Raw genomic sequence first — 11,859 nt, forward strand, 5'->3', positions numbered from 1 at the left:
TCATAAAACCGAGTAAATAATTAGCATTTTAATCTTCATTTTTTAAGTTTTTTAATTAAACTAATCAATTTTTGATTATCTTGATAGTTGCAAACAAACAATTGATTAAAATGTTTTATAATTAATTTTTCGTTCTGGTTTTTAATTTAATTAAGTATCAAATGTTGACAACATGATGTCAATTCTGTTCGGTGTGTTATGGAAAGATGATAAAATTGATGAATTAATTAATTGTAGAGTTTGATTAGTAACGATGAATGGCGATGATTTAAAATTAAGTTTTAATTATTTATTTTCAGAATGCGAAGTAATCACCAGTTGGATCTTCAACCCAAGGATAATTCTGTGGGCATTCAGTGCAAGTGTGTAGACGAATCGTTTCTCCAGGCAATTCCCTCGAGGTCAAAGCGCATTGATTTGGTAAACTACAATAAGGTTGACCTTTGACTTCGCACTTTTCCTTCCAAGGAGCGAAATCGTTGATTTTGGTAAGTTCAGTTGGCGATTGCATCCATTGTAGAACTTGAGTCATTGTAACGAAGAAAACGTCTTTTTTCTCTAGCATTTCGTCGATCCATTGAATGAAAGCATCGAGATATTCGGGTGTTGTTTTGAGCCACGAGGCGTGGAAGTAAAGTCCTAATGGAGCTCGATTAGTTTTGTAATGACGATCGAAGTTGTGATTCAGGAAATTGTAAAATTGTTCTCCTGAAATGATGTTGGTACAAGAATCAACCATAGCACATCCTGATAGTTCTTCGTCAAATTTGGGATCATCTCGACGATCGAGTTCGTTCATGACCATTTCCCAAACTGCGTGGGATCGGGTTGGACAATTTTGACCATTTCCGTGGCATTTGTGGGGCATACGGAAGTATAAAGTGTAAGGCCAAAGAGGAGGGTTCGAAAGTGGTGCAGTGATTGATGAGTCATACAAAAAGGCTTGTTCTTCCATCATGAAGAATTGATTATTGCCACCAACTCTTAAATATGGAGCACGAACACCAACAATTGAATTGTCGGTTATGTTGGCAAACTTTTCGATGATCAAACGAACACCAGCCATTTCTTTGGCCCAAGTTTCGACCGATGCTTCAGACCAATACTTCTCATCGTTTTTATGAGTAATCGAATGAGCTGAGATTTCATGTCCTCGTCTGTGAACTTCCTGAACTGCGGAATAGTTTGTGTACTTGTGGGACACAAAGAAAGTCGATTTTATCGAACAACCATTTGGATTGTTTCTTCCTTCTTTGAAAAGCTTCTCGTAAACATCGATATTGTTGTTGTTTATCGCTCCATCAAAAGTGATCATAACCATTTGAGGTGTGTTGGCTGGTTCAAGTCGAGCAGGTATTTGGGTGCCATCAGCTGAACAGAAACAATCAGGGAGGACACATTGACTCTGATCACAGGGTGGGGCTCGATTTGGATCTTTATCCACAGCTGATTAGTAGGAATGGGTGGATAATGAAAGATAAAAGAAGATAAATTGTGAGAGAAACCGGTAATCGTACTCAACTTAAAGTGACCTGATTTCGAGTGATGAAGTTAAACTATACCCGGTGTATCATGAGTAAGTAATTGAAAGTAAAATTGACCTGATCTCGATTTTTATACAAAAGAGGATGAAGATGATACTAATGACGAGGAATCAAGATTAATTGCTTTCCACTTTAGATCAAACCTTAGTCTCAAAAGAAATCAATTAATCTAAATTAATTCCAAAATGGTAATTTATGAATTTCTTTCTTCTCGTTTCTACCCTGTATCTTCATCTTCATCTTTCTGAATTTGTGTGTGTGTGTCAATACGTGCCAATTGTTTGGGTTTTGCAAATTAAACGATGAAGAGAAAGAGACACACCTTGATGATGATGTGATTCAATCATCACATCATCAGTTGATTTAATTACATTTTAGATTTAGAAAGATGATTAATATTCATTGTGTTTACTTACTACAAGCGTTTTCATCAGACCCATCAGGACAATCGGGTGTCCCGTCACAGAACTTTTCCTTCTCGATACAGTCCTTATTACCACAGGCTAACTTTCCTTCGTCACAAATTGGTGAGTCTGTCGCGAGAAGAGGTGTCGCTAATCGAGGTTCTGTAATTAAAAATTAGATTCTAATTAGAGTCGTGAAATCTCATCGTTGAGCATTTGGGTTGATCAATTGATTCAAAGTCGAATGACTTTAAACAGATACATGTATCACTAATGTCCAATAGTCGAGTAAACAAATAACGGTAACTGCTGATTCTAAATTTAGTTTTTCCATTCATCATGGATCAGTTTCAATAACCAACGATTACTGCAAACAAATGACTTTAAATTTAGAAGCGAAATAAATTATATGATTAATGATCGCATCACTATTCATTTAATCATAATTGCTCTTTTTCATTTGATCTGTTTTGTCGTCAGTCCAAAAGTTTTTTCTCATCTTAATCTCAAGTTGAATGCACTCAAAGTGCTGATGAAAGCGGAAGGATTAGTTGAATTGATCGAAAAAAAGATGACTTGTTATTTCAGGAAACGGACATTTAACTTACTCTCTAATTGCCCACAGTTTTTCACATTTGTTTTCCAATCACAGGTCTGTCTTTCGATATCAAAAGCAAGTCCCGATGGACATCGTAAGGCCAATAATCCTTGCACGGAGCATCGAACGACATCTCGACAATCGTCGTCGGTAGTTAGACGAAAGTATTCCGACGGTGGGCGACCTTTACATAGTTCGGCCTCGTTTTCGTTTTCAATTTGACGCTTTTTGATCGATTTGATTGAAATACTCGAACCTGAATGACGATTAGAACAAAATTGTATGAAAACATCGAATAAAATTTAAAATTAAACACAAACACTTACATAAATTTACAACAATTAATAGAATTAAGCCTAAAGACAATATTTTGTCCATCATGAAGGAAACGTAAGCAAAGAAACAAATGAAATCACAATGAAATAAATTTGATGGTGTAAAGAATCATAAACTGCGTTGATCATCCGGATCGGATGATGATCAAGAAATGAGCAATTTAGGGAGCGAACGTGCGAGTGAGTACACGAGAGAGATGAGTTTGATGATAAAAATTAGAACAGCAACACAAAAAAGTGCGATAAGAAAGAGATCAGAACGGTTTGTGTTGGTGTTTATTTTGAGAACGTGGGAACTTAACCTCATTTTCGGGTAAAAGCTCAGCCAAAGTTGAATTTGTTATGCCAAAAGAAACGCAATTTAGCTTTACACCTCTACTCATCAGAGGGAAACCCGAATACGATAGATAAACATGTAGGTTCAATTTGAATCGAATGTAAATTTTGTAAGAAATTCTAATTTTCTATTTGATTGTTTTTAATAATAAGAAGACGAAAAGATTATCGAATAAAATAAATGAAAATAAATAAAAACGAAATAATATTAAGATGGAAATTAATGAGGATAGAGAATAAGAAATTCGAAATATTGAATCGCCTTAATTTCTGACAAATAGTAAAGTAAGCGGACAAATGACCTCGTAATGGACTGACAGTAATTCTAGAAACAAGTACAATCTCTTGGTAAGTAAAACCTGATTCCTCGTTCACATGCACTTGTAAGAAGAACCAGAAAACCGGATTCATCCGTTTAAGAGAATCTTCGTAATCCACTGCTTATCCTTTTTTCTTTTTCTTTTTCTTTTTTTCGTTTTTTTGCTTAATCTCAAACGGTTTTAATTGAGAAAAGAAAAAGAAAAAGAAAAAGAGAAGGAGAAGGAAAAAAGAAAAGTATTAATTGAATTGAGATCATAAGGATCGATTAATTTATGCACTAGACGTGAGACAATTGGAAAGCTCCAATTGTCGACAATTAGAGTCGCTGGAGTAAAGTAAATGCAACTGGTGAACTTGTCAATTGGTTTGATTGGGTTGAAAGTCACAAGATTAGAAATGAAAGTCAAGTAAATCGAGTGGACAATCAATGGAAAGATTGACCATTTGAAAAGAGTTAATTGGATCATCTCAGTTTATTGGTCTAATCATCAATTTATCTTTGGTTAACTTTAAGTAAAGTTTCAGGTTCCACAGGTAAACAGGTAAGAAGGTAAAGCAAAACCTGTTTTCTTTCGTCTTTGGATTAACAAGTCAAGAGATTGAGACATTTTCTTTCTGTTTCTTGTCGTAAATGTTTCATTTTCATTTTATTCAGTTTTGTCTTTGGTCAGTCAATCAGCTAATTAGTGATGGTCAAGGATATCGAACGGAAACTATTGAGGTCAGAGTGGATCTGAATATGGTTCATTTAATCGCTCAATCAGTTATAGTGGGTGAGTGGAAATTGTCATTGCTTGTTCCTTTTATTATTATTATTCTAACAATTGATCTTTAATTGTCTTTAATTTCTTTAATTTTCTTCCATCGTCTTGCATCTCCTTTAATTCAGTCTTAAAACAGGAAAATCTTCGATCGATGTCGACAAAGTCTCCAAACCCGCCGCTGCTCCTAGTGTGTCCATTTTGAGCTTAGTAAGATCAATTAATTTCTTACCACGTTGTTTTCTTCATCGACTGACCAATTTTACTTTTCCCTTTTCCTTTTCTCTCTTGTGTATTAACAGTTTAGATTTGGTACTTGTTATGATTGGGTTCTTATTGTGATCGGAACTTTGGCCGCGAGTTTCAATGGAATAGCGAGACCTATGATGGCCATTGTGTTCGGCCGAATGACTGATGCTTTTCTTACAGTTGATTCAGGCAATGAAAGTGCTCCCAGTGCGAATATTGTGAATGACACTCTTTCCAGTTTCTTTTATCATCATAATGATAATCAAAGGAATTTCGGTTCAAGTTTTCACCATTCGCAAGAATCGGTTAGTGCGAGTACTGATTCCACTTCCTTCCAATCAGGATATGGAAGCATAATGTATGGATACGCTTTGTATTATGTCTACTTTGGGTTCGCAGTTTTTTTTGCTTCTGTTTTACAGGTAAGTTAACGATTTCATCACATCTTCGAGTTTTTGTCATCTTCTATTCTATAATTCCGGGTGGTTGATGATACTTTCACCTTTTCACAAACTGTTAGTACGCGGCTTGGCAGTATACCTGTGAGAGACAAATCCATAGGATTAAGAAGCTCTTCTTGAGACAAGTTCTTCGTCAAGACATCGGCTGGTTCGACGCTCATAAATCGGGTGAATTCACGTCTCAATTGAATGAGTAAGTTTACAATTCTTTCCGCTATCGAAAAATTATTACAATTCTTCCCTTCTTAGTGACATTGAGCGAATTCGTGATGGCATCGGAAGTAAATTAAGTTTATTTCTCGTTTCAATTACTGGATTTCTTGGTGGATATATAATTGGATTTGTTGAAAGTTTACAATTAACTTTAGCTCTCATTTTCATCGCTCCTTTTTTACTTTATTCCACTTACTACAAATGGACTGTGAGTTTTTCATTATTGGGAACATTTAGAGAATCTTAATTGTAACAATTTCTTTAATCTCCCAGTATTATGCTAAGTCGACATCCAAGGAACAAGAAGAATATGCTTCGATTTCTGCAATAGCAGAGGAGATATTTTCCAGCATCAAAACTGTTTGGTCGCTTTGTGGTCAGAAATACGAGATTGAAAGGTACAGACAAATGTTGGAAGAATCTAGTAAAATGTTGAGTCGCAAATACTTTATCACTGGAATTACCTTTGGATTCGATAACATTATTTTGTATCTTTCATATGCTTTTGCTTATTGGTAAGTTTTGAAAATTTCAAGAAATAAAAGGTTATTAACAGGTCGTGTTTTTCAGGTATGGAGCTAATCTTGTCTTGAGCGGAGTGATAACTCCTGGTTCGATCTTCATCATTTTCTTGTCCGTCATCATGGGCTCAATGTTACTTGGCAATGCGATGCCAAATTTGAATGATGTGGCGACGGCCAAAGGATCGGCTGGAACAATTTTCAATATAATTGAAAGAGTAAGTGATTCTCATCGGGTTTGTTTTCTCAATAATAAAGCTTATTTCCGTATCAGGAACCAGCGATTGATTCATATTCTGGAACTGGAAAAGTAATAGAGGAGCCGATAACTGAAATTAAATTCGAACAAGTGAATTTCTTCTATCCAACAAGACCAAATGTTCAAGTTTTGTTTAATTTCAACCTTGAGATGAAATCTGGTGAAAGTGTCGCTCTTTGTGGTGGAAGTGGCTCTGGAAAATCAACAATTGTGGCCTTGCTTCAAAGATTCTATGACCCCACGAGTGGAAGGGTAACTATTTCTCGCTGAGTATTACTTGACTTTGACTCTCTTTATACTTTACTTAATTTACTTATTATTAATAATTTGTTGTCGATTTCCAATTTAATAGATTACTGTTAATGGAGTTGATATTCGTGAATTAAATTTAAATTGGTGGAGATCCCAAATTGGTATCGTTAGTCAAGAAGCTGTTTTGTTCAGTGGAACCATTCGAGAGAATATCGCTCTTGGTACTACAAATGCCGCTTTCGATGAGATTGTCCGAGCCGCTAAAAAGGCAAACGCTCATGCGTTCATCAAGGCTCTTCCCGCTGGATATGATACACTGGTGGGGGAAAGAGGAGCTCAATTGTCTGGTGGTCAGAAGCAAAGGATCGCCATTGCTCGATCGATAATTGGAAATCCAAAGCTACTTTTACTGGACGAAGCTACATCGGCATTGGACACGGTCAATGAGCAAGTTGTTCAAAAGGCATTGGATAAGGCACGAAAAGGAAGGATAACTTTGATTGTCGCTCATCGATTGTCGACCATTAAAGATGCAGATTTAATTTGTGCAATGGAATCTGGTCGAATGGTGGAAAAGGGTAAACATGATCAACTGGTGGAAACTAAAGGATTATATCATAAACTAATCACTAATCAAACGTTTGCTGATGAACGAGTGGTCAGCGATCAACAAGCATCTCAAGAAGCAGATTTTTCCATTTCATCGCCGAAGTCTTTAGCATCTCGAATGTCATTCTCTCAACACTCGATGTCTACAATATTCTCGCATGGAAAAACACAAGTTGTCGAAGCCGAAGGAGAAGTTTTCGAGCTTCCATCGAACAGCAAAATCATGCGATGGTGTTGGTACAAATGGGACAAATTCCTGTTACTGGGTTACATTTTTTCTGCTTCTTGTCTTGGATTAGTTATGCCCTTTTTCGCTGTGATTTTCGCCAGTGTTGCTCAGGTAAAATCTCACGAAAACGAACGTTTAATATTCTTACTAATTTGATTATGTTTTTCAGTCTTTCGATCAAGATGCTTCAGGAATTTTAGAATCCGCAAAGTTTTGGGCTTGGATGTTTGTCATTCTCGCAGTGCTTAATTTCACGAGTCACTTTTTCAGGGTAAGTCTGTTTGTCTTGAATTTTCATTCATTTTTTACCTGAATTTATTTTTCTTTCAGATAATTTGCTCTGATAATTTAGCTGAACATGTCGTTAGACGACTCAGAGTAGCCGCTTATACAAATGTGCTTCGTCAAGATCAAAGTTGGCACGACCAAGAGATTCATTCTCCCGCTCGAATATCGTCGAAACTCGCTCGTGATGCACCAATGATTCGAGCTGCTGCTGGTCAACGTTCTGGCCTCTTACTATGTTGTATCGTCGCTCTGGTGGCTGGTCTTGGAATAGCCTTTTACTATGGATGGATATTAGCATCGGCCTTATCACTTATTCTTCCTGTTCTTCTACTTGCAAGTCGATTGGAGTTTCGTATTAACCATGGACGTAATTTGAAACAAGCCGATGAAATGGCTGATGCTGGACGAATCGCTACCGAAGTGATTGCCAATGTTAGAACTGTGCAATCACTTAGTAAAGAGAAATACTTTTGCGACAAATTTAATCAAATTCTTGAAACTAGTGTAAAGTAAGTCTTGACTCGACTTTCCAAGTCCAAAGATCTGATTCTTTTTTATATTAATCCAAATCTTAGGAAAAACAAGAAAACTGCGATCGTGAGTAGTTTCGCTTATGGTTTCACTCAAAGTTTGTTATTCTTTGTTTATGCTGCTGGATTTTACCTCGGTGCTTATCTAGTGACCTTGGGACTAACTTCGGCCCCTGACGTTTACAAGTGAGTTTGGTTTTCACGCTTTATTAAGCTGCTTTGTTTCCAAAGGAATATTAATTGTTGATTTAATTTCAGAGTTTTCTTTGCCATGACAATGACTGCTGGATATGTCGGTGTGCTCACCACAGTTTATCCTGATTACACTCAAGCTAAATTATCGGCAGGATTAGTCTTCCAGTTGATTGAAACTCGTTCAAATATTGACAATCTTTCAGAAGAGGGACTCAAGCCTGTAAGTTTTTATCATCATCTTTATAGATTAACATGTTAATATGAATTCATATGCAATTTTTCAGGCGATTCTTGGAAACATTTCAGTGACTGATGTTTACTTCAGTTATCCAACACGTAGAGCAGTACCTGTTTTATCTGGATTGAATGTCAGCGTTAAAGCAGGACAAACTCTCGCACTCGTTGGAGAGAGTGGTTGTGGTAAAAGTACCTTGATACAAATTTTGATGCGTTTTTATGACCCCGATTCTGGATTAATTGTAAGAAATATCAAGAATTTATAGATATTGATCGTTATCAATTAATCATACTTATAATATTAATTGTGTGCATTTTTGATACAGAAATTTGATGGAACCGATATTCGAGATATTAATATAATTCATTTACGAAGTCACATTGGTTTTGTTGGACAAGAACCTGTACTTTTCAGTGGTACCATCGCTTACAATATAACCTATGGTCTAGAATATCATGTCTCTCAAAGTGAGATCGAAGATGCTGCCAAACAGGCAAAGATTCATGATTTCATTCGTGATCTACCCCAAAAGTACGAGACTGTTGTCGGAGAAAGGGGAATGCTCTTGAGCGGAGGTCAAAAGCAAAGAATTGCAATCGCTCGAGCCTTGATTCGTAAGCCAAACATTTTACTTTTAGATGAAGCGACTTCCGCATTGGACTCGGTGAACGAGAAGCTTGTCCAAGAAGCGTTGGACGAAGCCAAGGAAGGACGAACTTGTATTGTTGTGGCTCATCGATTGTCAACAATTCGTAACGCTGATCAAATCGCTGTGGTTGAAAATGGTAAAATCGCCGAGATAGGAACACATGATGAATTGATAAAGAAGAAAGGATTTTATCTGCGACTAATTGAAAGACAACAATTTGTTTCTGAATAATCGCAATTAATTAATCAACATTCCCTCTAAAATACTATTACCACTTTTCTCGCTGATCTCGAATGATAGTCCTAATTAGAGAAATGACATAAGATTATTAACTTAAAGTTCAATTGTTTCAATGAACAATCAAATGATCTACAACATGCAAAGACGCAAAAGGCCTAAGGCGATGTGATATGATGATTCAACTTGAAGTATTCCCTCAAGTTAAAGTCGATTATTGACAAAAATCTTTGTAACCAACTTTTCTATTCTAACAATTGTTCCATAATTATTTTCCAATAATTTAAATTTTGCATATCAATAATTACCTCCTGAATTGGGAAATTCTCTAAATTTATACAATAATAATTAAATTAAATTTTTAATCAAATTAACTCTCAAGTATTGAATTGATTTCTACATAATCTCAATGTGAGACTTTCGTTCACTTTCAAAATTTAGAAAATTGTCAAAAGGACTTGAGACTAAAGAACATTTCTCAAGTTAATTAAACTAATCATTGGATATTTTCTCTATTAATTTCAATGATTCGTGAAAATATTCATAGTAAATATCTTTGCAACTCAGTTGGTGACTTTAATTAGCTGTCAACAGATCGAATCTACTTTTGACTAAGATCAATGGTATGAGAATATTCAATTAACTAATCCTAAATTGCCATCATGAGTATCGGAAAGTTAAAGGTACAGTTTGTTATCCATTGGTCAGTTTGCCTTCTGTTCCAATAATATGCATGAATAAAATAGACGATTAATATTATTATTTAATCTCGGACTTTTCTGGAAGCCGGTTAATCAAGTTTTACCTGTTTGGTTACATTCATTTACTTTGTGTCATTTTAAATCTTCTCATCTAACTTTTTGTTATATTCATGATAATAATACCACAGAATCTGTGGTAATAATAAACTCTAATCAAGATTAATTTTCTCAACAAAAGCAAATTAAAGTTGTGATTAAATTAACCAGAGTCACGAAAATGATTGGTAAAAGGAATCAAAATTAAAATGAAAGTTCATTTGTTGAGTAAATCCTGTTCGTACAGAATTCCGAGTCTCTGGATGAAATTATTTCCAACTTATTATTAAAATCAATTCAGAAGAATTGAAATTTTGAATAAAAATCGTAAATAATAAAACTATAATCATCTAATTGCGTAGGAATGAAGGTGACATTAGATAAAAGGATTTGAATCTGATTTTCTCACAGAGAATAAATTAAATTAACAGGGAAGGGCAGCGAATTGGCCTTCTTCATGAGATCATCTCTTGATTTGCTTTTCATCATCATCTTCTCAGGTACTCAATGATGTTCAACATGCTAATCATACTGATAATTAGTTGTGAGTAAACAAAATTCTTGGCTAATATTATCATGTAATATGCACCTTGAAAAGATGATTATCTTTTGTGTCCTCCGCTAATTGCAATTGATCTGATTGTATGTGAGATCATTTCTAATTGTATTAGTCTAATTAAATCATATCATCATCATTCTGTCGAAACAAAATTTGTCTGATATTAAATCACCATCAGTGGGAACCATTTCACTGGAAAAACAAAACAATTTACACACAACTCACTCGTTTATAATTAACCAAATTTCACTTGATTGTTTGATGAAATGTCAACACGAAAAGTTTAATTGTTATGTTGTAACGGGAAAAGTACACTTGATTGTAATCTTGAAACTCCAGGCTCACAATTAAATCAACTTATTTTATAATAAATTTTATATCGAAAGATTTATTAATAAATGGCTACAACGGTAAACTTAAAGTTTATCATCTATCAATTGGTTTAAATGAAAGATAATCAATATCTGATTAGTTGATTACTAATATTTAATGTTAATCTAAACAAATTGTTTGCGTTTACCTTGAGATGGTCAGATTTATGTGATTGAGGACAATAAACTAACCACTTTAATGAATGAAAGTTATTGAATTAACTTGATGGTCATTTATGTTATGATGATAGTTAAACATAAACAAATTTAGTGTTTCATTGTTTCATCTCATTTGTAATGCAATGGATAATTTAATTGGTATAAGGTTAATTAAATTAAATTGTATTATTGAATAGTACTAAACAGGATTATATGATATCATCATTATAATCAACAATTATCAAGTCAAAGTAACAACCAAAAATAGTAAATTAACCTTAATAATTTAAAAAGTGAACTCATTGCCGCCATTTCATTTCTCCTCATCCTTTTAATTTGTCTTTACTGTTCAATTAATATCACATTTCCGTTTCTTTTTAATTGTGAGTATTACCTTGAATTATCCTCTTTGGTGGGATGGGTTGATTAGCAATTACGATTATCTTTATATCAGTTTGATTAGTGAATCTTGTTAGAGAGAATATTAACTTTTAATTGTTTCGTTGATTATTAACATCAATTAGAAGAAAATTTGTTGATTAAACAACAATTTCGCTCGAGGCTGATCATCATTAAGAGTAATTCACATTAATTGTTTACTTTGTTAACAATTATCATGAAATTGATCGCAAAATGTTTTCATTTACTGAATTCACTTCTCTTTTTTTCTATTCTCAAACTCTAATCGCTTCTCCGATTGTATTTTTTACTTTTTTAGCACTACATTAATCATCTCCTGAAAAC

The 11,859-nt window shown here is 34.5% G+C and overlaps 2 protein-coding genes across 2 annotated transcripts; one reads left to right on the forward strand and one right to left on the reverse strand.

Moving 5' to 3' along the window:
• Window positions 1-34: 34 nt before the first annotated feature.
• LOC128397915 (chitin deacetylase 1-like) lies at window positions 35-3,196 on the reverse strand. Its single transcript, XM_053358689.1, has 4 exons — window positions 2,873-3,196; window positions 2,557-2,802; window positions 1,961-2,110; window positions 35-1,446 (listed from the first exon to the last, which is right to left on the reverse strand). Exons 1-4 carry the CDS (start codon window positions 2,925-2,927, stop codon window positions 296-298), a joined length of 1,602 nt encoding a protein of 533 aa, XP_053214664.1. The 5' UTR covers window positions 2,928-3,196; the 3' UTR covers window positions 35-295.
• A 1,016-nt stretch (window positions 3,197-4,212) lies between these two features.
• On the forward strand, window positions 4,213-9,603 carry LOC128397913 (multidrug resistance protein 2-like). Its single transcript, XM_053358686.1, is given in 16 exon segments — window positions 4,213-4,265; window positions 4,267-4,311; window positions 4,428-4,509; window positions 4,602-4,970; window positions 5,069-5,202; window positions 5,259-5,430; window positions 5,496-5,737; window positions 5,793-5,961; window positions 6,018-6,254; window positions 6,355-7,203; window positions 7,262-7,363; window positions 7,423-7,889; window positions 7,956-8,096; window positions 8,169-8,325; window positions 8,390-8,584; window positions 8,669-9,603. Coding segments are annotated over 16 exon segments (3,954 nt in total). The 5' UTR covers window positions 4,213-4,227; the 3' UTR covers window positions 9,224-9,603.
• Window positions 9,604-11,859: the final 2,256 nt, after the last annotated feature.

Source organism: Panonychus citri, unplaced genomic scaffold, assembly GCF_014898815.1.
Source record: "Panonychus citri isolate SS breed McGregor unplaced genomic scaffold, ASM1489881v1 Contig00040, whole genome shotgun sequence".
In the NCBI taxonomy this organism is placed as follows: Eukaryota; Metazoa; Arthropoda; class Arachnida; order Trombidiformes; family Tetranychidae; genus Panonychus; species Panonychus citri.

What these genes read in the sequence shown, in the direction of transcription:
- LOC128397915 (XM_053358689.1), bottom strand. Translation starts at nt 2,927, where the DNA reads ATGATGGACAAAATATTGTCTTTAGGCTTAATTCTATTAATTGTTGTA. An exon ending in ATTAATTGTTGTAAATTTAT is followed by an intron (nt 2,803 to 2,872) that starts GTAAGTGTTTGT and finishes ATCGTCATTCAG; the next exon opens with GTTCGAGTATTTCAATCAAA. An exon ending in GTCTGATGAAAACGCTTGTA is followed by an intron (nt 1,447 to 1,960) that starts GTAAGTAAACAC and finishes CCTACTAATCAG; the next exon opens with CTGTGGATAAAGATCCAAAT.